Here is a 26,486-nt window from a genome sequence, read left to right as displayed (position 1 = left end):
GCAAAAGAGCTGTCGTGTCTTCACAGCATCTAGCGGTAGCCGCTCAACGTTTTTTTTTTTACATAAGAGCATCTAACAATTGGTATTAGGATGTTTAATATTGACTGAAAATCCTCAGAGAAGTCTGGAAATATGAGTCTGGAAAAGTATGGAATTTTGAAATGGAAAATGTGCAGGAACCCTGTAATAACATTAAAATAGGAATACAAACAACTATAATAATGACAGTAATCAAAAAACGAACCCCTAAACCAAAAGGGCTCTCCTACCTTTAACTGTGATCGTAAGAGAATTGCAGGTGTCAGTTGCCCTGAAATTTCTTTCAACTCTGAAGTAATATGTGTCAGCATAACTTGAGTTCATGTTTGTAAAAACGGTTGTGCAGTTGAATTCTGTCATATTCCCAATGATACTAATTGGATATTTATTATTGGTTTTGCTGCCGTTAAAAACCACACTTTCTGGATGAGGCCCAAAATGGTGAGTCGATTTTAGCCATAAACCAATAAAGGTTTTGTGTTTATCAAGTGGATTTGATTGTTCTAAATGAAATGAACATGGAATTTGCAAACAAGTGTCGCTCAATGCCTCCATCTTGTTTGGCATAGATGCATTAAGGGCTGCAGCACAGGATTCCTCACCACCTGCAACACAAGCATTTTTTACACAAAATGGCCCATGACATGCATCCTTCCTGTCCCACCACATCCTCCTCTAACAGCCTGGCCACACCTCTACTAGACCGGCATCACATCCTGAACATGGATACCGCCTTCATTTCAGAGATCGATTACATGCAGATTAGCATTTAGTCCATTAATGGTAAAACTAATGACTCATTCTGGGTCCATTGAAGGGGTTGTTCGGAGTTTTGGACATCTGACCTCATTTCCAAGTGGGCCAGTGTCGCATTGCATTTAGTTTATACTTCCCTGTAGTTGGAAGCATGCTACGGCAGCGGCGGACTGATATTACATAGGCACCTACTATTAGGTGTCCCTGACTGGAGTGCGCTTCTCTGTTAATGTTCTGCTGTATTGAATTGGTTGCTACACCGGAGCAAAGTAAAATTCCGCCACTGCTGAGAAAGTAGTCCCTCAAAATGTTATGCGTTAATTGCGATGCAACAATAGTTTTATTTCTAACAGTATTCTATCAACACAGACATTAACATCTTTAGTCTGCCGTTATAATTGATTTGCCTCGGGTGTACTGTGCAGTGGGAAAAACTGTTTTTATTGGCAGGCTAGCAGAAACCGTAGACCTGCGCTAACCTAGCACCAGCGATCTCTACAACTAGAAGGACTGAATGAAACCTGTTAAACGGTCTCCAATGATAGATAACACACTGGCTCACTTGGAAATGAGGTCCAATGTCCAAAATTCCGAACAACCCCTGACGGGTCTGTTGGCGTGCCAACACCTAAACATATTCAATTGGAACTAAATATTCACAATATAACAAATGAAAACCACTGACCTGCAACAAAGATGACGTTCAGTAGCATTTCAAACTGTATCATCGTGATGCATCTTGTGAACCTCATCTCCTGCATCATGAATTCAAAGAAGGAGTGAAGGTATCGTCATTTTAGTTTTTGATGTTGCCTGGGTTAAGGTACCTACTGTAGTACATCTTCCTTGTTACAAATACAACCAATAAGGAATATGGAAAAACAGGCTACATGGAACAAAAAAAGTTACAAGAAAATGCATTAATCAGTTTATTCTAGGCCTGTAAAAAATTATGTATATACATCATGTTTTGATTCCTTACCGCGAGCAGTAGGTGCTTTTTGTTCTTTGGCAGTTTGTTGTAAAAGAACAACAGTGTTGCACTAATGCGTTGTTAGAGGTAGGTATACTTGAATACCAAAGTTAGGATACTTCCACCTTTAGCGATTGTCCCTATGTGACCACTCTTTTTATGATCCACGCACGGTTAATCAACCTGGATGTCAGTTATTAGCAATTGTGTTTAATATTCTCCTTGAGTGAGGAGACTAGACTGCACTAACTAAAGAGTAACTTTGATCCGACCTAATACTGCCCGTCACTTGAACTGAAAATATCAAGAAAACATGGCTTGTGGAAAGCAGGAAATTATATTTATAGCATTGTGGTACTTCCTCCTCTCTACCACATATTGAGCAATTGTGTGGTTGGAGTCCTGTGACTGCAAATATAAAAAGAAAGAAAATGTAGTCACCAAATGAATGTGTATTCACAGTACAATTGTAAATGTTTTAAAATTGATAAATTCACAAAGATGAGAAGGCATGTGTTGTATTTAGTATGCATAGTGACTCTCTGTATGGACAGAGAAGAAGTTGGAAAAAGCTTTCACCAAAAAATGAGTATAGAAAGCCTACTCTGTCAAACAAATAAATTGATCATAACTTATTCTTAGTTCTTACTGAGATGCGACAAACAAAACCAGAACCATCGTTTTTTAAATTCTAAAAGTTAGTCAAACACTGCCGTCGGGGGGGGGGGGAAGGGAGAGAGAGAGAGAGAGAGAGAGAGAGAGAGAGAGAGAGAGAGAGAGAGAGAGAGAGAGAGAGAGAGAGAGAGAGAGAGAGAGAGAGAGAGAGAGAGAGAGAGAGAGAGAGAGAGAGAGAGAGAGAGAGAGAGAGAGAGAGAGAGAGAGAGAGAGAGAGAGAGAGAGAGAGAGAGAGAGAGAGAGAGAGAGAGAGAGAGAGAGAGTGAGAGTGTGTGTGTGTCCTGGAGGAGGACGTGGACATAGGAGACGAGGACCAAAGTATGGGATGAGATGGAGCAGCGTCGGTTGACCATGTTGTGGGACATTGGGACGTTGGGAGAGCTGGACAGACAGACCAACCTCAGCAGAGGAGTGTTGCAAAAGTGAGTTGTTTTTTTTAAAAGCAAAAATTCTCTATTGTCTCCGGTAAAATATGTAGACAGACAAACAAATACAAAATGAATGTATGGACAGAATTAATCTACACTTCAGCGCAGTTTGATAGTAGGCCTATATTTGAATAACCTTTTTCCGAATTTAGCAAATGGACGATGATGGAATCATGCATGGATCTATTTTCATAGATGAATGGTATAATCTGAGAAGGTCAGAGGGAGGAACATCACAAATATTTTGAACGTCAAATGTCTGCAGAGCAGAAGAGATACATTGTCATCTGGGACAATCTCGATTTCCACCAATCTGCTTTGGTCCAGAACCAGTTCCATCACCATCCACACTCTCACTCCAATCCTCCCCACCATACTCTCAAGGGCTGTTAACTAATGAGTCATTTTGAGGACCATAATCAAATGAAAACACAATGTTGAAGAAGAAAATGCAATAGCACTAATGCTTTTTATTTTTCATAATATACACACATTATTTGACTCAGATATACAATAAAATGCTATCTCTTTGCATTTAAAAAAATGTCTGCTTAAAAGTAACAATATACAAATAAAAGTTAAAACTATTTGCGTTTGCATATTCAAATTATGGCACGCTTCAATGTAGACAATATTAAAATACAAATGAGTGGGTGGGACAAACTCCACCCATTGGGTAACTGGCTGAACTTTAAAATCGTTGTCACCCTTCACGTCACATCCTCGTCCGCTGTGGACATACCTGCCCTGGAGTTGTTCCCTCCCACTTATTCACATTTGAATATTTTCCACTTTGAAGAGGGGGCACTTTGGACATTTTTTTAATGAAATGCATTCTGCTGTTTCTTTGCAGCATTTTATAAAAGTGGCCTTTCCTAACATTTGTTGTGCTTTTGATTTCATAAAACGAACTGTCATTACTGGTAAACGAGCTGTCGTCTGGTCACAGCATCTAGCGGTAGCCTCTCAACGTTTTTTACCCAATCATTTACATAAAAGCATCTAAAAATTGGTTTTCAGGTGTTTAATATTGACTGAAAATCCTCAGAGAAGTCTGGAAATTTGAGTCTGGAAAAGTACGGAATTTTGAAATGGAAAATGTGCAGGAACCCTGTAATAATATAAAAATAGGAATGCAAACAATTATAATGACAGTAATCAAAATATTGACCCCCAAACCAAAAGGGTTCTCCTACCTTTAACTGTGATTGTAAGATAATTGCAGGTGTCAGTTGCCATGTAACCTCTTTCAACTCTGAAGTAATATACATCAGCATAACTTGAGTTCATGTTTGTAAAAACGGTTGTGCAGTTGTATTCACTCATATTCCCAATGATACTTATTGGATATGTATTATTGGTTTTGCTGCCGTTGCAAACCACACTTTCTGGATGAGGCCCAAAATGGTGAGTCGATTTTAGCCATAAACCAATAAAGGTTTTGTTTTTATCGAGTAGATTTGATGGTACTGACTCAAATGAACATGGAATTTGCAAACAAGCGTCACTCAATGCCTCCATCTTGTTTGGCATAGATGCATTAAGGGCTGCAGGACAGGATTCCTCACCACCTGCAACACAAGCATTTTTTACACAAAATGGCCCATGACATGCATCCTTCCTGTCCCACCACATCCTCCTCTAACAGCCTGGCCACACCTCTACTAGACCGGCATCACATTCTGAGCATGGAAACCGGCTTCATTTCAGAGATCGATTACATGCAGATTAGCATTTAGTCCATTAGGTGTAAAACTAATGACTCATTCTGGGTCCATTGAAGGGGTTGGTCGGAGTTTTGGACATCTAACCTCATTTCCAAGTGGGCCAGTGTCTCATTGCATTTAGTTTATACTTCCCTGTAGTTGAAAGCAGGCTACGGCCGCGGCGGACTGATATTACATAGGCACCTACTATTAGGTGTCTCTGACTGGAGTAGTGCTGTAGTGAATTGGTTGCTACACCGGAGCGAAGTAAAATTCCGCCACTGCTGAGAAAGTAGTCCCTCAATGTTATGCGATAATTGCGATGAAACAATAGTTTTATTTCTAACAGTATTCTATCAACACAGACGTTAACATTAATAGTCTGCCGTTATAATTGATTTGCCTCAGTGTACTGTGGAGTGGGTAAAACTGTTTTTATTGGCAGGCTAGCAGAAACTGAAATGAGGTCCAATGTCCAAAATTTCGAACAACCCCTTTAATGCACCCAGAATGAGTCATTCGGTTTTTTTTGGAAGTAAATATTCACAATACAACAAATGAACACCGCTCACCTGAAACAAAGATGACATTCAGCAGCATTTAAAACTGTATCATCGTGATGCATCTTGTGAGCCTCATCTCCTGCATCATGAATTCAAAGAAGGAGTGAAGGTATATTCCTTTTAGTTTTTAATGTGGTCTGGGTTAAGGTACCTACTGTAGTACATCTTCCTTGTTACAAATACAACCAATAAGGAATATGGAAAAACAGTATAGGCTACATGGAACAACAAAAGTTACACGAAAATGCATTAATCCGTTTATTCTAGGCCTTTAAAAAAAATATTTATATACATCATGTTTTAATTCCTTACCGCGAGCAGTAGGCCTAGGTGCTTTTTGTTCTTGGGCAGTTTGTTCTAAAAGAACAACTGTGTTGCACTAATGCGTTGTTAGATGGAGGTATACTTAAATACCAAAGTTAGGATTCTTCCACCTTTAGCGATTGACCACTCATTTATGATCCATGCACGGCTCATCGACCTTGTGGTCAGTTATTAGTAATTGTGTTTAATATTCTCCTTGAGTGAGGAGACTAAACTGCACTAACTAATGAGTAACTTTGATCAGACCTAATACTGTCTCTCACTTGAACTGAAAAACACAAGAGAACATGGCTTGTGGAAAGCAGGAACTTCTAAATACAGCATCGTGGTTCTTCCTTTTCTCAACCACATATGAAGCAAATGTGAAGTTGCAGTCCTGTGAATGCACATATAAAGATAACAAATTATTGGTCACCAAAGTAATGTGTATTCACAGTACTATCTGAGATGCGTTAGAACGTATCATTCACAAAGATGAAAAGGCCTGTGTTGTATTTAGTATGCACAGTGACTCTCTGTATGGACAGAGAAGAAGTTGGAAAAAGCTTTCACCAAAAGGTGTCTTGCATTTTAAAATGAGCATATAATACCTACTCTGTAAAACAAATACATTTATAACTTATTCTTCTTCTTTTTTTTTTTATTCTAAAAGTCAGTCATATTCTCTGGCAAAGCATTTTCAAGCACTGCTGCTGGTTGGCTATACGGAGTCCTTCTGTAGTGAGTCCTGCTGCTGGTTGGATCTCGAAAGTCCTGCTGTAGTGAGTCCTGTTTTGACTCCTGCTGTAGCGAGTCCTGCTGTATTTAGTCCTGCTGCTGGTTTGCTCTAGTGAGTCCTACTGTAGTGAGTCCTCCTGTAGTGAGTCCTGCTGTAGTGTGTACTCCTGTAGCGAGTCTTGCTGTAGTGAGTCCTGGTGAAGCAGGTCTTAATGTAGTGAGTCCTGCTGTAGTGACTCCTGCTGCAGTGATTCCTGCTGTAGCGAGTCTTAATGTAGTGAGTCCTGCTGTAGTGAGTCCTTCTGTTGTGAGTCCTACTGTAGTGAGTCTTACTGTAGTGAGTCTTACTGTAGTGAGTCTTACTGTAGTGAGTCCTGCTGTAGTGAGTCCTGCTGTAGTGAGTCCTGCAATTGTGGGTCCTGGTGTAGAGAGCCTGCTGCTGGTTGGCTGTAATGACTCCTGCTGTAGTGAGTCCTAATGTAGTGAGTCCTGTTATGATTCCTGCTGTAGAAAGTCCTGCTGTAGAGAGTCCTGCTGCTGGTTGGCCGTAATGACTCCTGCTGTAGTGAGTCCTAATGTAATGATTCCTGCTGTAGTGAGTCCTGCTGTAGTGAGTCCTAATGTAATGATTCCTGCTGTAGTGAGTCCTACTCTAATACGTCCTGCTGCAGTGAGTCCTGCTGTTGTGAGTCCAATACAGCGATTTGTCGCATCCAGTCCGAAACACTATAAATGCTCTGGCCATGTGTGGACACCACTCCACTTCACGAACGAGGCATCACAGCGGCCATGAAGCCTCTTATCTCTTTGAGTGCTCTCTCGCTCAGCTCCTTGTCCATGATCAGCGTGGGCCTCAGCTCCAGCACTACCTTGGCTCTTCCTGCCTGTGTAGGCACCAACCTGGCTGCAAACTCTTCTTCCTTGCTTCTTCCTTCTAATTGTCTGGCAGTATAGTTGTATATTTATGAATGATTAGTGTTTGACACTAAAGGAGCAAAACCTCAGCCCAGATCTGCGTATCTATTCAGACGTTTTCTGTGAACACTGGATACTTCTCTACATTAGACACAGGAAGCTATGATGTCAACTCTTTGCTAAGTTAAAACCCTGCCTTGTAATATACCAAACCTATGGACAAAAGATCAAACTGCCGTCAGAGGAGGGGTGGCGAGAGGAAGAGATCGACCTGAAGGAGGACGTGGACATAGGAGACGAGGACCAAAGTATGGGCTCAGATTGGAGCAGCGTCGGTTGACCATGTTGTGGGACATTGGGACATTGAGAGAGCTGGACAGACAGACCGACCTCAGCAGAGGAGTGTTGCAAAAGTGAGTTTGGTTTGGCAAAAACAGGCAAAAATAATATTTCTCTACCGCCAGTAAAACCCTTCAGCACAGTTTTCATAGTAGGCCTATATTAGAATAAACCATTTCAGATTTTAGCAAATGGACCAGGAGGAAATCCTGCATGAATGTATCTTCATAGATGAAGCGTTTAATCTGAGAAGGTCACGGGAAGAAACATCACAGATATTGTGAATGTCAAATGTCTGCAGAGCAGACCAGATACATTGTCGTCTGGGACAATCTAGATTTCCACCAATCTGCTCTGGTCCATAATCAGTTCCATTAGCATCCACACTCTCACTCCAATCCTCCCCACCATACTCTCAAGGGCTGTGAACTATGGAGGCATTTTGAGGACCATAATCAAATGAAAACGCAATGTTGATGATGAAAATGCAATATCACTGATGCTTTTTATTGTTCATAATATAGACGCATTATTTGAGTCAGATATACAATTAAAATGCTATCTCTTTGCATTTGAACTGCTTCAATGTAGACAATATTAAAATGCAAATGAGTGGGTGGGACAAACTCCACCCATTGGGTAACTGGCTGAACTTTCAAATCGGTGTCACCCTTCACATCACATCCTCGTCCTCATAATCCTCATAAACAGCACCTATCCCTACAGGGATTCAAACTTGTTTTGGTTTATTGGGTGCCTTGGAGACAAAAAAGCATAAGGGGTGCCATGTTTTGGAAACATTTTGCAGCCGCAGCCATAGATGCTTAAAGTGTAATTCCGGCAAAAATGTATCCCAGGGTCTTCTTTTTTGCATCCATCAAATAAGCCCCCCAGATACCTTTTTCATTGAAAATCGAGCATAGAGTTTGCTCGGCGCAATGTTTGCCTCCATGTTATTTGTTAGGGGCACAGCGAAAATCTTCCAAAACTATTAATATAGCTCAAAATAGCACCAAACCTCTTCAGTAGCATGATTAGGGTCCCTACACATCAAACATGTTGAAAAAGACTGTTTTCCAATTCAGATTTTTAAGTTAAATTTGTTGGTGCGTCTATTATATTATCTACGGTAGCTGGTAATCAAGTTCTTTTTTAATAAACTCCCGCTACACTAACTAAGTTGTTGATGCTTCATTTTAGGTGTAGGGACCCATATCATGCGACTGCAGAGGTTTGGTGCTATTTTTGGCTAGATTAGTGGTTAAAAAATGCAGATTTAAAAGCTTTCGCTTTGCCCCTAGCCAATAACATGGAAGCCAAACATTGTGCTGGGCAAACTCTATACTTGATTTTCAATGAAAAAAGTATTTGGAGGGCTTATTTGATGAGTTTAAATGCTAAAACAATTCGGCTTCACCGGAATTAAACTTTAAGCAGGATATGTTTATGCTGATCCGAGTCCAAACTATTCAGCTCTTCTCCAGTTCAGCCCTGATCTGTGTGTTCTTAGCCTGTTGAGCAGTGATCTCAACGTACTCTGAGGTCTGCTCCTCCCCCTGGGGGAACACCAGGCCTGGGTTCTGCACAGCACCTCCCTTGGCAAAGTCGATCTCTCCGTAGTGGATCTCCTCTTCCACCTGCTTGTCTGACGCCTCGATTATTGGATTCTGTGGAAGAGCATTGATACATGAATACGTTACTTGAAAGAAGAGTCAACAAGTGGTTCCCATGAAACAGGGTTAGGGATGTTCAAGATCTTTTCACTGAAGCCCACAAACAGAAAAATATAAGAAGGGCTGGGACACTCACCAGAGGTAAGGTATATCGCCTCACTTCTAGTGTATCAAAGTTAGCGAAATCATTCAAATGAAGGTCAGTTATGCTTGATAATTGAATATGCTTAAAGAAAAAACTCAGCTTATATAACAGCCTTCTGTTCATGGGTTTCCCCTTTATACAGCCCTGTATAAAGGGGAAAAAGGTATTGGTATATTTCAAGCTTGTAATGCGAATAAGTTACTGAACAGTGGCTTATCGAACAGACTCATCATTCTTTTTGCGTGGGTTCCAATCAGAGGAAACTTGGCCTTTTCCAAGCTCCGCCAGAAGTCGGTTAGGGAGAGAAGCAAATGTTGATTCTTCAGAGAATCATCACACTGCAGTGTTTCCCATACATAGACCAATGTGTGGCGCAGCGCTACAGAATCAACACAGTGTCACAAATTGATTCTGCTTCTTTTTTTCTTTTTTTTTGCAATTTTTTAATATAAATATCGTTCCGTTCATTCATCTCCTCATAGCACTCTTTCTCCCTGATATTCTTGTTCATACACGGATACACACAGGAACACGCACACACAGAGACGAGCGCACATTCATGCCAGTGGTGCGCGGGTACACTTATAAACAGCAGATTCGCCCGCTCCTCCTCAACGCGCCTATCAAAGGAAAACCAGCGGGCTGAAAAAGCCTCCCACTCCGAGGAGGCACACATTGCTTTCTGTGTGCGGGAAACACTGCACTGCATTTCGATAAGTTCTAATCGCAGACTCTCTTCCACTTCGTCTGCATCCATCGTACAATCTTCGAAGCGCTGAGTAAGCACAGAAAGCTTGGCCTTCGGAACAGCACATCTGATTTCGCTCAGCGTGGGGAAGTGCGAAACATTGAAGTTGCAGCTCATGAACTTTTAGAAAAGTTGATTTCAGATCTCAGGGAATAACACCGCTGCAACACGGAGCGGCCACTTGACTGCCACATCAGAATGGTAGAGTACGTCCCCGTATTCAGCATCTACATCAGATAGAAAAGCTGTGGTAGAGCCCTCAGGCTCGAATTATTTTGACCGTTTTCAACACCTTTTTCATCACAACGCCAAGCTGGACGGCTTTGCCACAAAGGGCTTGATGGTGGATGAAGCAGTGCATTTGAACAGCCTCACCTCCACTCCCTTGCACCTTGGAGCACACCCTAGAGGCCATTCCTTTGTGCGCGCCTTCCATTGCTGGAGTCCCATCCGTTGTTGCTCCACAAAGCTTGTCCAAGTTATGTCCCATCTTTTCAATTGCATCTGACACAGCTTCAAAGATGTCCTTAACGTTGTTGTGCCCTTTAGACTCCTAAGATCAAGCAGATCCTCCGCAATGCAAAAGTCGACTCCCCGTAAATTAATGAACCGCTGTGCAGTGTCTGTTGCATCTATGGTCTCATCACATGCAATCGAGAAAAAATCAGAAGCGTAAGCTTTTTCCCACACTTGATGTTTTAAGGTGCTTCTCAAGTCTTCAATTCGCAACAAAACGGTGTTTCTGGACATGGCCACAGTTTTGAATTCCTGAATTTTCTCTGGGCACATTATTCCTGAAACTTTAGCGAGACAGTGTTTAATGAAGGCACCATCTGAGAATGGATTCCCATGTCGGGTTAGGTTAGGGTCAATGAGTTGAGCTACCTGCTATTACTGCATTTTCTTGTGTTTTGTCAGTCTGGAGGAGAAAGGGATTGTTGACCGCGATTGTCTCCCGCCGGAGCCCCGCTGCCCGCTGCCGAGGCACCACCGCCTCGGCAGTGGGTAGCGCCGAGGCACCACCAGCCCCACGGCGGTGGTGCCTCGCGGCGGTGGTGCCTCAGCAGCGGGCAGCGGGGCTCCGGCGGTCAACAATCACGGGCAACAATCCCTTTCTCCTCCATGTCGCGGTTCATGTACTTTTGGGAGTCAAAGCCAATGTACCTTTTCCCCAATTCCTTCTCAACCATGGTTGAGATAAACCTCCACTTCCACATCAATCTGAAATTGACTGAACCGCGACATTGAGGAGAAAGGGATTTTGACCGCGATTGTCTCCCGCCGATGCCCCAATTCCTTCTAAACCATGGCTGAGATAACCCCCACTACGAGTCTCGCTATGGAAATACCAGGGACGTCAGAGAACCCAACGTGTTATGCGCAATGACACCAACAGCAGAACGGTTATCCAAATAACAAAGAAGTGTACAATACTTGCATTATAGTGTGTGTATTTATACACACACACACACACACACTGGCATCCCGCCCCGTAAACCTCGGCCCGACTAAACCTCCGGGCGGGTCGGAGGTTTAGTCGTGGACGCCGTATACCGCCGCCACCCACTATCCGGCTACCAGAGGCCAAAGCTAGCGGTGAAGGAGTGTGGCATCCCGCCACTTAATCCTCGGCCCGGGCGGGTCCGAGGTGGGGTGATTGACGGCGTATACCGCCGCCACCCACTGAGTGGCGACAAAGAGCATCACTCTCTCCCAAATCAGCGAGATTGGGGGACACCTGGCCGGAGGCAGAGAAAGCCAGGAAGAGACTTTAAAAGGAGCATGAGGACTGTCATTTGTGAGGAACGGGAGCGAGAGGGAGGAAGCGCTCGGGTCCACGAGCGGCTAGAGGCTCACGGAGACCCTAGAGACCGCGAGTGTAATGTATTGTTTAAGATGTATGTTATAAACGCTCTGATCGGCTTAAACTCCCACTAAACGTGCGATTCGTACCTGGAACCCTGCTCATTGGGGGAGCGGGGTGCCACAACACACACACACGTGGGGCTCGCACGGTGTTAGCTCATTGTCTCATTGGAGGGCCAAATTTTCTGGGTGGGCAAAGCATGGACGTATTAAAGGGGCAAAGCAGAGAAAGGGGGGGTAACATGTCCTTGTTTGATGACCTATGTGGAAAATTCCAAATCGGCGCGTCTGAGCTTTGTTTTTTCAAAGGCAGAGCAGGATACCTAGTTCTCGTTTTACACCTAATGCTATTTCTAGTCCTGGGGGACCATATTAATGTTAGGAAACCTCATAAAGTGAAATTTTCATGCCATGGGACCTTTAACTTTTTGTTCTTGCTCGGCACCAGTGTAGGTCTGACGGTTTCATTGTGTGTGGTTTCATGGTGTTGCCGTACATTATAGTCTTTCATCACTGCAACAGTTTCATTGCACATTTCCCCTTGAGGTTGCAGAGTACAATTGTATTTCATTAGGTAGGTTTATTTTTGGGAGGGCTGATTCGATTTTTGCTTGAGTAATTCCCTTGTAGACAATTGCATATTTTAAGTCATTTAGAATTCTTTCTTTATGCAGCAAAAATATTTTTACTGCAAGTAAGCTTATTTCGTTTATCGCAAATACTAAAAATAAACTACTATGAATAAACATTGCTTAAAATAAGATGATGTACAGAAATGACCTGATCCTACAAAAATGTATATGAGTTAACTTGTTAACTTTGCCTTAGGGTAAACTATACGTTCAAGTGCAGGATGCGAGTACGCTGTCCACCACTGTGTGGTTCCTACCTGTTGCTGTGTTGAAGGTTTCTTCAGTAACCACCTATAAACATGAGGTGGGATCACAGGTTAGAACGGATATAGATCTATATCTAAAGATATAGATGTGTGTTACTGTGTGTTTTACTTACAGGACACCGATGATCAGACCAATAAAGAAGACGGTACCAAAGAATCCACCAATTATCAGAAGGACATTCACCTCTGTAGGAGATTAATCATTGTAGATCACTGGGGCATTATCATATCCAGATTGTAGGGATATGTTTGTGATATGTATTATAGTAAAGTTTTTATTATAGGGCCTATGGGTAGAAGTTGATATACCGACGCTTTCACCGCTGATAGTTAGCTTAATCTCTTCTGATGTTTGGTTTCCCAAGGGATTCGTGGCCATGCAGTAGTAGATTCCTCTGTAGCTGGACACATTGAAGCTGTACAAAGATCCATCTGACACGTTCAGGGGTCCCTCCGCACTGCTCCTGAACCAGGTGAACCGGAGAACGGGGGGGTTGGCTCTGCTGGTGCACGTCAGGTTGACCACACTGCCCAGCGACACCGTGGGGGGGCTGACGGAGGCCTGGGTATCCTTCGGGGAATCTACAGGAACACAAGATAAGTCTTCAATTTCAAGCTATGGTTCCGCTGTTGACGGATTTGAATGCAGTATGTAAACTCTTTCTGCTTCTCAGCCGTCCCGGCTCACTGATTGGACCGTCTGCTGGTCACTCACAGGAAACCTTGAGCGTCACGACGCTCTCTGCTGTTCTGATGCTGGGCCCGCCTGCTGGGTCGTTCACGGGATACTCCACCAGACAGGTGAGGCGGACCCCGTCATGTCGGTCCGACAGATTGATATTCAGCCGCCGGGTCCTGACGTTAGGCTCTTGGTCTCCGTGCGGCTCAAGCCGGCCCTCAGGGCCTCCTGACTGGTTCCAGCTCAGGTGAGGCGGCTGGGTGGGACAGGGTGCGATGGCCCTGCAGGTGAACGTTACCCTGCTCCCCTCCGTTAGTGGTCCCTCCGGGAGGGTCTTAATGGAGGGTGCTGGGGCTGAATCTACGTGGTTGTTTTTAATAAATATTTGCATTAGGCTGAGATGTAGCTTCAATATCCACATGAATGAAGCATATTCTGTGTTGACCAGTGTATTCAAGACGGGAGAATAATCTTCATAAACACCTTAAAGGTCCCATGACATGAAAATCTCACTTTGGGAGGTTTTCTAACATAAATATGAGTTCCCCTAGCCTGCCTATGGTCCCCCAGTGGCTAAAACTTGCGTTTGGTGTAAAACTAGCACTAGCTGTTCTGCTCGCCTTTGAAAAAACGGAGGCTCAAGCGCGCTGATTTGGAATGTCTGTGCTCATGACGTCATCAGGAATCTCAGCTCCTCCCCTTACTCTGCCTGGCCCGCCCATAGACGTTGGCCCGCCAATGAGACTCGACCGTGCGAGCGCCACATGTGTGTGTGTGAATACACACACTGTAACGCAAGTGTTTCTTGTCGGTTCTTTGACGTGTCTTGTATTTCCACAACGAGACTGTCGTGGTGGTTATCTAAGCCATGGTTGAGAAGGAATTGGAGGAAAGGAACTTTGGTTTGACTCGCTGAAGTACATGAACTGCGACATGCCGCCGGTTGCCGCGAGGCACCATCGCCCGGCAGCGGGCAGCCGGCAGCAGGCAGCGCGCGGTTCAGTCGACTTCAGGTTGATGTGAAAGTGGAAGAACCAGAGACGTCGCAGAACCCGACAAAGTCGTTTGTGATTCATAATATCGTCTGGAGGCGCACACAATATGTTACATGATATAGATATCTATGTATTATATGATATTATTTAGATATAGAGCTCCAGGACTGTAACGCAAGTGTTGTACACTTCCTTGTTATTTGGATAACCGTTCTGCCGTTGGTGTGATGGCGCATAACACGTCGGACTCTCGTATCTGGTATTTCTACAACGAGACTCGTATTGGGGGTTATCTCAGCCAAGGTTGAGAATGAATTGGGGGGAAGGAACTTTGGCTTTGACTCCCTCAAGAACATGAACCACGACATGGAGGAGAAAGGGATTGTTGGCGGCGAAGTGTACAAAGTCGGCTGAGTGTACAAACGCAAGTGTTGTACACAGGAAGTGTACAACACTTGCGTTACAGTCCTGGAGCTCTATATCTAAATAATATCATATAATCAGGGCCGTCGATAAGGGGTGAAAGGTGATGACGATTCTAGGGGCCCACAGCCCAGGGGGGGCCCACAAAAAAATAAATAATAATAATTATTATTATTTTAATTTTTTATTTTACTACCAGCCCATAGTACTACCATAGCGCCCCCTCCACCCCCGTCAACAATTGCTCCCTCGTCAACAATTGCTCTTTCCACCCCCGTCCGTCCGTCCGTCCGTCCGTCAAGAATTGCTCCTTCCCCCCCCCCCCCCCCCCCCCCCCCCCCGTCAACAATTCAGCGCAGGGGGGCCCATCAGTAAATCTTGTCTAGGGGCCCAGGAATTGTAGCAACGGCCCTGCATATAATACATAGATATCTATATCATATAACATATTGTGTGCGCCTCCAGACGATATTATGAATCACAAACGACTTTGTCGGGTTCTGCGACGTCTCTGGTTCTTCCACTTTCACATCAACCTGAAGTCGACTGAACCGCGCGCTGCCTGCTGCCGGCTGCCCGCTGCCGGGCGATGGTGCCTCGCGGCAACCGGCGGCATGTCGCAGTTCATGTACTTCAGCGAGTCAAACCAAAGTTCCTTTCCCCCAATTCCTTCTCAACCATGGCTCAGATAACCCCCACGACAGTCTCGTTGTGGAAATACAAGACACGTCAAAGAACCGACAAGAAACACTTGCGTTACAGTGTGTGTATTCACATTGATGTGGACGTTGAAGAACCAGGAACGTCGGAGAACCCAACGCGGTCGTTTGAGATTCATAATATCGGCTCACACAGCTTTTGGCCGTGATAATATATATTATATGATATAGATATCTGTGTAGGCTATATGATAATATTTAGATATAGAGCTCCAGGACTCCCGTAAGTTCTAGAATATTTACAGAAACGTCTAAAGGCTGTGTGCGCCTCGCCATTGCGATACATCCACTGTAAACAGAGCGCATGGTGGCTGCAAGTTGCTCAGGGCCACACCCCCACCCTCCTCCTTGACACGCCCACCGAAACAGCGCATTTGGGGTAAGCTCAATGTGCGACTGGCTCGGAGTGGCTGTAACTCTGCACCACGGCTGAATTTAGGGAACGTCTTTGAATACTGTGTTAGTTGCCCACTAATACCTATATTAAAGAATACATAAAATAGCATGTCATGGGACCTTTAAAGATTATATGAGGGAAACAAAGTATATCTAACCCCCTAGTCAATAACTCATGCAATACAGTATAAAATATGACACTGGTATAAGACATTGTTCTTTAAAGTGAAAGTACAATTCTGTTTTATTGCTATTTTAATTCTAGACCAGGAGACCAAGTAGATCTGACTAATCAGGAAGTAGCCGACTACCAAAAATGATGAAAATAATATTGAAATAGGTTACAATTAATAATAATGACAGTAATAAAAAAATAGACCCCCAAACCAAATGGTGTCTCCTACCTTTAACTGTGATTGTAAGATGATTGCACCTGTCGGTTGCCCTGAAACTGGTGCTGTCCACTCTGAAGTAATATACGTCGGCATAACTTGAGATCATGTTTGTAAAAACAGTTGTGCAGTTGTATTCCCTCATATTCCCAATGATACTAATTGGAAATATATTATCTTGTATGTTGCTTTGGAAAACCACATCTTTTTTATCGGTGGACGATTTCAACCATACACCCCAAATGGGTTTGGTTTTATCGAATTGATTTGATGGTACGGAATCAAATGAACATGGAATTTGCAAACAAGTGTCGCTCAATGCCTCCATCTTGTTTGGCATAGATACATGAAGGTCTGCATGACAGGATCCCTCACCACCTGCAATGCAAGCGTTTTTTACACAAATTGGCCAATGACATGCATCCTTCCTGTCCCACCACATCCTCCTCTAACAGGCTGGCCATAGCTCTACTAGACCGGCATCACATTCTGAACATGGATACATTTCAGTTATCGATTACATGCAGATAAGCAGTCTGTTAGGTGTAAAACGAATGACTCATTCTGGGTCTTGTAAGACGGGTCTGTTGGCGTGGTATTACCTAAACACATTCAGTACTTTGTTCCAAATATTCACAATAAAACAATTGAACACCACTCACCCGAAACAAAGATGACATTCAGTAGCATTTCCAACTTGATCATCGTGATGTATCTTGTGAACCTCATCTCCTGCATCATGAATTCAAAGAAGGTTAGTGTTGAGGTTCATTCGTTTTAGTTTTTACTGTGGACTGGGTTAAGGTAACTACATCTTCGTTGTTGTACAAATACTACAAATAACCATTATGGAAATAGAGTAGGCTACATTGAACAACATTAGTAACAAGAACCTGCATTAAAAAGTTTATTCAAGGCCTTTAAAAAAATTATATATATTTATATTAGAGCTGTCAAGCGATTAAAATATTTAATCGTGATTAATCGCATTAATGTCATAGTTAACTCACGATTAATCGCAAATTATTTTTCTATGCTAAATATCCCTTGATTTTTTGTCCCATAATTCTTCTCATTTTAATTCTCTTATCAACATGGTGAAGTGCATCGGCTTGTCTTGTGCAAATGATTTTCTATTGATAACAACATTGGCATATACTGATCAAAACAGGACGATACAAAAAAAGAGCCTATAGTGCAATTAATAGACTGCTTTGAACAAATGTCATTTGAACATAGCAGTCAGGCTACTGCTTTGTTTTGAGAAAAAGAAAAAAAAAAGTTTTTTCTTTTTTTTTGTAAATAAAATATTTGCGTTAATCGCGCGATAATTTTTTTAACGCCGTTAAAATTGGTTTGCGTTAACGCCGTTAATAACGCGTTTAACTGACAGCTCTAATTTATATATATATATATGTATCATGTATAATTTCCTTACCGAGAGCAGTAGGTGGTTTTCTACAGCCAACTGGCAGGGTTAGTTATAAATGAAGAACAGTGTTGCACTAATGCGTTCTTAGGCAAAGGTGTACTTAAATACAGAAGTTAGGAAACTTCCACTTATAGCGATTGTCCCTCTGTGACCACTCCTTCTATGATCCATGCACGGCAAATCGACCTTCATGTCAGTTATTGGTAATTGTGTTTAATATTCTCCTTGACAGAGGAGACTAAACTGCACCAATTAAAGAGTTACTTTGATCAGACCCAATGCTGCTGTCACTTGAACTGAAAAACATAAGAGAACATGGCTTGTGGAAAGCAGGAAATTTGACTTACAGCATCGTGGTACTTCCTCTTCTCAACCACATATTTGGCAAATGTGTGGTTGCATTCCTATGAATGCTGATTTAATAATAAAGAATATTTAGTCCCCAGATAAATTTGTATTCACAGTACGATCTGAGATGAGTTAAAATCGATAAATTCACAGAGATGAAAAGGCCTGTGTTGTATTTAGTGAGCATATACTGTCTGAAGGGAGAGAAAAGCTGGAAAAAGATTTCACCAAAGGGTGTCTTGCGATTTAAAATGAGTATAGAACGTCTGCTATGTAAAACAATTACATTGATTATAACTTATTCTTAGTTCTTACTAATTGACATGCGACGAACAAAAACAGAACCATAGTTTGGTTTCATTCTGAAAGCCAGTACAATTCTTTGGTGAAGCTTTTCAAGCACCGTTGCTGGTCGGCTTGTGAGTCGTGCTGTAGTGAGTCGTGCTGTAGTGAGTCGTGCTGTAGTGAGTCGTGCTGTGTCGAGTCCTGCTGTAGTGAGTCCTGCTGTAGTGAGTCCTGCTGTAGTGAGTCCTGCTGTGTCGAGTCCTGCTGTAGTGAGTCCTGGTGTAGTGAGTCCTGCTGTGTCGAGTCCTGCTGTGTCGAGTCCTGCTGTAGTGAGTCCTGCTGTGTCGAGTCCTGCTGTAGTGAGTCCTGCTGTAGTGAGTCCTGCTGTGTCGAGTCCTGCTGTGTCGAGTCCTGCTGTAGTGAGTCCTGCTGTGTCGAGTCCTGCTGTGTCGAGTCCTGCTGTAGTGAGTCCTGTTGTAGTGAGTCCTGGTGTAGTGAGTCCTGGTGTAGTGAGTCCTGGTCTAGTGAGTCCTGCTGTAGTTAGTCCTGGTGTAGAGAGTCCTGCTGTAGTTAGTCCTGGTGTAGAGAGTCCTGCCGTATTGAGTCCTGCCGTATTGAGTCCTGCCGTATTGAGTCCTGCCGTATTGAGTCCTGCCGTATTGAGTCCTGCCGTATTGAGTCCTGCCGTATTGAGTCCTGCTGTACTGAGTCCTGCTGTAGTAAGTCATGCTGTAGTGAGTCCTGTACTGAGTCCTGCTGTAATGAGTCCTGTGGTAAGTCCTGCTGTACTGAGTCCTGCTGTACTGAGTCCTGCCGTATTGAGTCCTGCCGTATTGAGTCCTGCTGTACTGAGTCCTGCTGTCGTAAGTCATGCTATAGTGAGTCCTGTAGTGAGTGCTGCTGTAATGAGTCCTGTGGTAAGTCCTGCTGTACTGAGTCCTGCTGTACTTAGTCCTGCTGTAGTGAGTCCTGCTGTACTTAGTCCTGCTACTGGTTGGCTGTAGTGAGTCATAGATGCTTAAACAGAGTATTATTTTGCTGACATGTGTTGATACAAAATCCATCTGTCCAAAATATTAGATTCAGTGTTTCTCCAGTTCAGCCCTGATCGGTGGGTTATTAGCCCGTGGAGCAGTTATCTCCACGTACTCCGAGGTCAGTTCCTAGGGGAAAGCTACACAGAAAATAATAATAATAAGAAGAAATGTTTTGAACAAATTTTTCCCTTTTTTCCGTAAACAATAAAATGCTCATGGATTTAAAGATACGTACATGCATGCATTACCATTTGGAAAATTATTTGTTAAATGACAGTTAATGAACCATAATTTAAGATTACAATCATAATGTTTTTTTTGCAGAGACATCACATTTTCACTGTGATCCCAGGGCACCCCCTGGTTTGATCGCCCGGTTCCAATCTCTTTCCAATAACTGCATGAATTCATTGCAATGTCTTTTATTTCCAAAATGTTTCAATGGTGAATTTTCATGATTTTTTGGGAAATTTAATGCATCCCCCATATGCCCTCTTTCATATTGAAGAGAACCCAGGCCACCTCATTACATTACTTTCTGTAGGGCTATATTTATGGTACACTACATTATCTCCTACTTTTCGTAAACGTAAATGCCCTGATTCATATTATTCTCGCGTCATCTGTACCCCATGAATGTTGTGTTCGCCTCACTTACTGTATGTCTATGAAACCCATGGTTATACGCTTTGTAGCCTTTTACAATGTTTTTCTTTCCTAATCCGTCCCAAAGAAGAGTAAATGTCGTCCATTCCTTTTAAATAACATCGTCAGTTACATAAAATAATCCTTAACCCAACTGCTCAGAAAGACATTGATTCACACAATGGCCCTATCTTGCATCCGGTGCAATTGACTTTCTCACTGGCGCATGTGTCGTTGCTAGTTTGCAACTGGCGCAGAGTGTTCTTTTCCCTCCTGCGCCACGCGTCGGTAAATTAGGGAATGATCTTGTGACCCAAGGGGCAGCTCGGCGAAAGGAGGAGGCGTGTTCTGGCCCAAATGGTCCCTGGTGCTATTTTCAAGTTTCAGAAACCACTTGCGCCACAAACCAGGAAACACCTGTTTTAAAGTCATTGGCGCGTTGTTCAGATGCTATTTTAAGGGCGCATGCATGCTTGTGCACCTTTTTTGTTCATCTTTTTTGGGAAAGAACAGCTGATACAGCGGTAATAAGTTGTACTTTTAAATCAATGCATCTGCAAACACCGTACATCAAACACATTTTCTTGACACAGACATCGTGTACATGCCCATAACTGTTAGGATTGATGTATTTGATCGTGAGAAAACATTGTTTTACCGCGAGTGAGTGTTAAAAAGAATGAATGAATGCGGGCGCGTGTGTGTGTATCTATAACACACGCGCGGGCGCGTCCATCTGTTTAAACACACGGAAACTAAACACGTAACACATAATACAGTCCATGGCAATGTATATTAACGGGGGGACACATGCATATTAGGAACACAAGTCGATAACGGTAATGCATACAATACTGATAAGAAACAATGTTTATAATGTATTGCGTATATCATTAAATAGAACCACAGTTACCGCATATCATATGTCATATCATCCTAAGTTTTCTTTGCCGAAATTTATTTGAGGACTGAAGTTGTGGAAGAAAACCTTATTCCATGTATGAATTAGGCCATATTATTTGGCCATTAACAACTGAGCCATTTGAAGTTTGAAATTCATGTGCATCCGTCTCATCTGAGACTGCAGACGCGCTGTCAAAATATCAACTCGTCAGATTCAAATGCGCTCATGGCTCTTAAAGGGGATGGGAGCTGGCACTCTCATTGGTTTACTGCACTTCACGCCCAAACCACACCTACGGGTAATTAGGCTACTTCAGAACAACCCTTTTTAGATATGCGCCGGGCACAAGAGTAATTTTTCGCTCCCGTATAACTAAACTATATGATATAGTTTAGTTATGCTTGTATAATATGAGGCAGACTATTTTAGAATTCTGTTTAATTGATTTTAAGTTTTCAACAATATTTCGATATCATTAGCAACAGACTGAGCTTGGCTTTTAATACAAAGAAGATGCATTCAATTGTAGCCTAGGCTATAATAACTAAAACAATAGCCTACCGCTTTTAACGCAAATCGGATCAAGCATCAATATAAATGTAAAAAATAAAGCATTTCAGAAGAATTTCTTTTTTTTTCAAGAAAGGTTTTGGGTGGGCCTGTTGAACAGTGGGTGGTCCTAGGTCCGTCAGGGCCACCCCTAACGCAGTGCCTGGTTCCTATACCGGTTGCTGTGTTGAAGGTTTCTTCAGGAACCACCTATAAACATGAGGTGGGATCACGGGTTAGAACGGAGACGGACCCAGCACACATGCTGGTAAGGTTAATCTTGACTCATCATTGTTCATGCTAAATTGTGTGTGTGTGTTTTACTTACAGGACAGAGATGATCAGACCAGTAAAGATGACAATACCGATTAAGAATCTCACTATCAGAGGGACATTCAATCCTGTAGGGGACAAATCATGGTAGATCACATAGTCATATCCATTTAGAGATTGGGGATCCATTTAACTTCTAGGGATATGTGTAGAAGTTGATTTACCAACACTTTCACCGCTGAAAGTTAGCTTAATCTCTTCTGATGTTTGGTTTCCCAAGGGATTCGTGGCCACGCAGTAGTAGATTCCTCTGTAGCTGGACACATTGAAGCTGTACCAAGATCCATCTGACACGTTCAGGGGTCCCTCCGCACTGCTCCTGAACCAGGTGAACCGGAGAACGGGGGGGTTGGCTCTGCTGGTGCACGTCAGGTTGACCACACTGCCCAGCGACACCGTGGTCAACGTCAGGTTGACCACACTGCCCAGTGACACCGTGGGGGGGCTGACGGAGGCCTGGGTATCCTTCGGGGAATCTACAGGAACACAAGATAAGTCTTCAATTTCAAGCTATGGTTCCGCTGTTGACGGATTTGAATGCAGTATGTAAACTCTTTCTGCTTCTCAGCCGTCCCGGCTCACTGATTGGACCGTCTGCTGGTCACTCACAGGAAACCTTGAGCGTCACGACGCTTTCTGCTGTTCTGATGCTGGGCCCGCCTGCTGGGTCGTTCACCGGATACTCCACCAGACAGGTGAGGCGGACCCCGTCATGTCGGTCCGACAGAGTGATATTCAGCCGCCGGGTCCTGACGTTAGGCTCTTGGTCTCCGTGCGGCTCCAGCCGGCCCTCAGGGCCTCCTGACTGGCTCCAGCTCAGGTGAGGCGGCTGGGTGGGACAGGGTGCGATGGCCCTGCAGGTGAACGTTACCCTGCTCCCCTCCGTTAGTGGTCCCTCCGGGAGGGTCTGTATGGAGGGTGCTGGGGCTGAATCTACGTAGTTGTTATATTCCAGAGGGGAGAATAATCATTATTAACACATTAAAGATTGTGTAAGGGAAACGAAGTGTGTCTAACCCCCATAGTCCATAATAACTTATGCAGTATACAATATATCACTGGCACACATTTTTTAAAAAACATTCTTCAAAGTCAAAATACAATTCAGTGGTATTGTTACTTTAATTATAGACAAGGAGAACAAGTATGTCTCCATAGTCAGGAAGTAGCCGAAAATCTAGAAAGATCATAATCATATTGAAATAGGAATACATAGGTAACAAATAATTATGACAGTATTCAAAAAATAGACCCTCAAACCAAAAGGGTTCTCCTACCTTTAACTGTGATTGTTAGAGGATTGCAGACGTCAGTTGACTTGTAACTTCTTTCAACTCTGAAGTAATACACGTCAGCATAACTTGATTTCATGTTTGTAAAAACGGTTGTGCAGTTGTATTCACTCATATTCCCAATGATACTAATTGGATATATATTATTGGTTTTGCTACCGTTGAAAACCACACTTTCTGGATGAGGCCCAAAATGGTGAGTCGATTTTAGCCATAAACCAATATATATATTTTTTTTATCGAGTAGATTTGATGGTACTAAATCAAATGAACATGGAATTTGCAAACAAGTGTCACTCAATGCCTCCATCTGGGTTGGCATAGATGCATTAAGGTCTGCATGACAGAGTCCCTCACCACCTGCAACAGAAGTATTTTTTACATAATATGGCCCATGACATGCAACCTTCCTGTCCCACCACATCTTCCTCTAACAGCCTGGTCACACCTCTACTAGACCGGCATCACATTCTGAGCATGGATACCAGCTTCATTTCAGAGATCGATCACATGCAGATTAGCATTTAGTCCAGTAGGTGTAAAACAAATAACTCATTCTGGTTGCATTAAAGGGGTTGTTCAAAATGTTGGACATTGGACCTCATTTGAAAGTGAGTCAGTGTGTTATCTATGATTGGAGACTGTTTTCATCACCTTTCATTCAGTCCTTCTAGTTGCAGAAATCGCTGGTGCTAGGCTAGCGCAAGTCTAGCCTGCCAATAAAAACAGTCTTACCCACTCCACAGTACACCTGAGGCAAATAAATTATAACGCCAGACTATCGATGTAACTGTCAGTGTTGACAGAGTAATGTTGGCAATAAAACTGCCCTTGCATTGCATTGCATTTTGTTTATACTTCCCTTTATTTGGAAGCAGGCTACGGCAGCGGCGGACTGATATTACCGAGTGGCACCCATAGATATCCTATATCATCGATTTCTATTATGATTCATTCTCATTTTAGGCTAAGTATAAGACAATTCTTAGAGTACAATTGTAGCCATGAATAAGTCATTCAAGTAACAATATTGAAATACTAGCATTGTTGGGTAAGACAGAATTGGGTTTTATTCTGAATCCATTGAAACAGATAGTTGGTTTTAGCTGATATAAAAAGTATTTGGTAGATGCTTTTTTCCAAAGCGACATACATAAAAAATACAAAACAATCACTGTAAACATTAAAATCATTTAAGGGAAGAATGTTGTTAATACAAGTAAATGCAAAATATCTAAACAAAAGAATAAATTCTCTGATTCTGCAGCTTCATTCAAGAGATACAAGGATAGTTTTAGTTCTAGCAGTTTTCTATCAACACAGACATCAACATTGATAGTCTGGCGTTTTAATTGATTCGCCTCGGGTGTACTGTGGAGTTGGTAAAACTGTTTTTATTGGCAGGCTAGCAGAAACCGTCCACTTGCACTAGCCTAGCACCAGCGATCTCTACAACTAGATGGACTGAATGAAACCTGTTGAAACCGGTCTCCAATGAAAGATAACATGTCTGCAGAATGGAGGAGATGCATTGTCATCTGGGACAATCTAGATTTCCACAATTCTTCTCTGGTCCAGAACCAGTTCCAACACATTAAACGATGCATCAAAAACTTAGTTTTTCTATCCAATGATAGATAACACACTGGCTCACTTTGAAATGAGGTCCAATGTCCAAAATTTTGCACAACCCCTTTAATGCACCCAGAATGAGTCATTCTGTTTTTTTGGAACTAAATATTCACAATAAAACAAATGAACACCGCTCACCTGAAACAAAGATGACATTCAGTAGCATTTCAAACTGTATTATCGTGATGCATCTTGTGAACCTCATCTCCTGCATCATGAATTCAAAAGAGTGAAGGTATATTTGTTTTAGTTTTTAATGTGGCCTGGGTTAAGGTACCTACTGTACGTCTTCCTTGTCACAAATACAAGAAATTACGAATATGGAAACACAGAAGGCTACATGGAACAACAAAAGTAGAAGAAAATGCATTAATCAGTTGATTCTAGGCCTTTAAAAAAATTATATATACATCATGTTTTAATTCCTTACCGCGAGCAGTAGGTGCTTTTTCAAAGCCAACAGGCAGTTTGTTCTAAAAGAAGAACAGTGTTACACTAATGCGTTGTTAAAGGGAGGTATGCTTAAATTCCAAAGTTAGGATTCTTCCACGGTTAGTGATTGTCCCTATGTGACCACTCTTTTTATGATCCATGCACGGCTAATCAACCTTGTTGTCAGTTATTAGTAATTGTGTTTAATATTCTCCTTGAGTGAGGAGACTAAACTACACTAACTAAAGAGTTACTTTGATCAGACCTAATACTGCTGTCACTTGAACTGAAAAACACAAGAGAACATGGCTTGTGGAAAGCAGGAACTTCTATTTACAGCATCGTGGTACTTTCATTTCTCAACCACATATGAAGCAAATGTGAAGTTGCAGTCCTGTGAATGCACATATAAAGATTAAGAATTATTAGTCACCAAATGAATGTGTATTCACAGTAGAATCTGAGATGCGTTAGAAAGTATCATTCAAAAGATGAAAAGGCCTGTGTTGTATTTAGTATGCACAGTGACTCTCTGTATGGACAGAGAAGAAGTTGGAAAAAGCTTTCACCAAAGGGTGTCTTGCATTTTAAAATGAGCATTTAAAACCTACTCTGTAAAACAAATAAATGTATCACTTATTCATCGTTTTTCTTTTAATTCTAAAAGTCAGTAATATTCTTTGGTGAAGCATTTTCAAGCGCTGCTGCTGGTCGGCTATAGGGAGTCCTTCTGTAGTGAGTCCTGCTGCTGGTTGGATCTCATAAGTCCTGCTGTAGTGAGTCCTGTTTGACTCCTGCTGTAGCGAGTCCTGCTGTAGTTAGTCCTGCTGCTGGTGAGTCTGTTACGTATGTTAAGCACATAAGCTGCCCCCACATAGCCACTAAGAAGCAGGATCGAACACACAAGCTGTATTACCCCCACACAGCCACAAGGGAGCAGGATCAAACATACAAGCTGTAATATATCTACCCCAGCCATAGAAGGCAGCATCTTTAAGACAGACGCGGAAGCCGCAGCCAAGACGTCACATTGGCCACGCCCACTTCACATAGGCCACGCCTACTTGGTCCATTTCCAGCGCCCGGAGCCAGAGGAGGCCAGAGAATCATAGGCGGACCAACAGAGAGCCTCGGGCCTAAGCCTGGGGCTTGAAGTAGCTCACGGAATATCTCTCTCACGTGTTCGATACAATTCCCTCCATTTTTCTTCATATTTACCATACCGAAA

At 42.7% G+C, this 26,486-nt stretch overlaps 2 protein-coding genes and 2 long non-coding RNA genes across 6 annotated transcripts in view; all 4 read right to left on the bottom strand.

Moving 5' to 3' along the window:
* LOC132452804 (carcinoembryonic antigen-related cell adhesion molecule 5-like) overlaps positions 1-26,486 on the bottom strand; it is a 73,166-nt gene that overhangs the window by 13,365 nt on the left and 33,315 nt on the right. The gene's annotated exons all lie outside the window — the stretch shown is intronic.
* On the bottom strand, positions 577-2,102 carry LOC132452808 (uncharacterized). Its single transcript, XR_009524515.1, has 3 exons — positions 1,778-2,102; positions 1,481-1,550; positions 577-644 (listed from the first exon to the last, which is right to left on the bottom strand). It is a non-coding gene; the product is annotated as an uncharacterized LOC132452808 (long non-coding RNA).
* LOC132452799 (carcinoembryonic antigen-related cell adhesion molecule 5-like) lies at positions 7,922-25,572 on the bottom strand. Of its 3 annotated transcripts, none has more exons than XM_060045584.1 (8): positions 25,257-25,571; positions 24,965-25,034; positions 23,180-23,554; positions 22,512-22,835; positions 22,067-22,378; positions 21,898-21,970; positions 12,757-12,790; positions 7,922-9,102 (listed from the first exon to the last, which is right to left on the bottom strand). In XM_060045584.1, the coding sequence occupies exons 2-8, from the start codon at positions 25,029-25,031 to the stop codon at positions 8,905-8,907; spliced, it is 1,383 nt and encodes a 460-aa protein (XP_059901567.1). In that variant the 5' UTR covers positions 25,032-25,034; positions 25,257-25,571; the 3' UTR covers positions 7,922-8,904. The 3 variants fall into 3 exon arrangements, with proteins under 3 accessions (XP_059901567.1, XP_059901568.1, XP_059901569.1); XM_060045585.1 differs by lacking the exons at positions 21,898-21,970; positions 22,067-22,378; positions 22,512-22,835; positions 23,180-23,554 and adding exons at positions 12,879-12,951; positions 13,075-13,347; positions 13,481-13,804; positions 16,382-16,747 and having other exon boundaries at positions 25,257-25,569; XM_060045586.1 differs by lacking the exons at positions 7,922-9,102; positions 12,757-12,790 and adding an exon at positions 20,644-21,779 and having other exon boundaries at positions 25,257-25,572.
* LOC132452810 (uncharacterized) overlaps positions 7,922-26,486 on the bottom strand; it is a 37,789-nt gene continuing 19,224 nt past the window's right edge. The window contains exon 2 of the long non-coding RNA XR_009524517.1: positions 7,922-8,453. This is a non-coding gene — a long non-coding RNA (uncharacterized LOC132452810). The remainder of the gene's footprint in view (positions 8,454-26,486) is intronic.

This window comes from Gadus macrocephalus, chromosome 23 (genome assembly GCF_031168955.1).
Source record: "Gadus macrocephalus chromosome 23, ASM3116895v1".
Lineage (NCBI taxonomy): Eukaryota > Metazoa > Chordata > Actinopteri > Gadiformes > Gadidae > Gadus > Gadus macrocephalus.
This window is presented reverse-complemented; position numbering and strand designations above follow the sequence as displayed.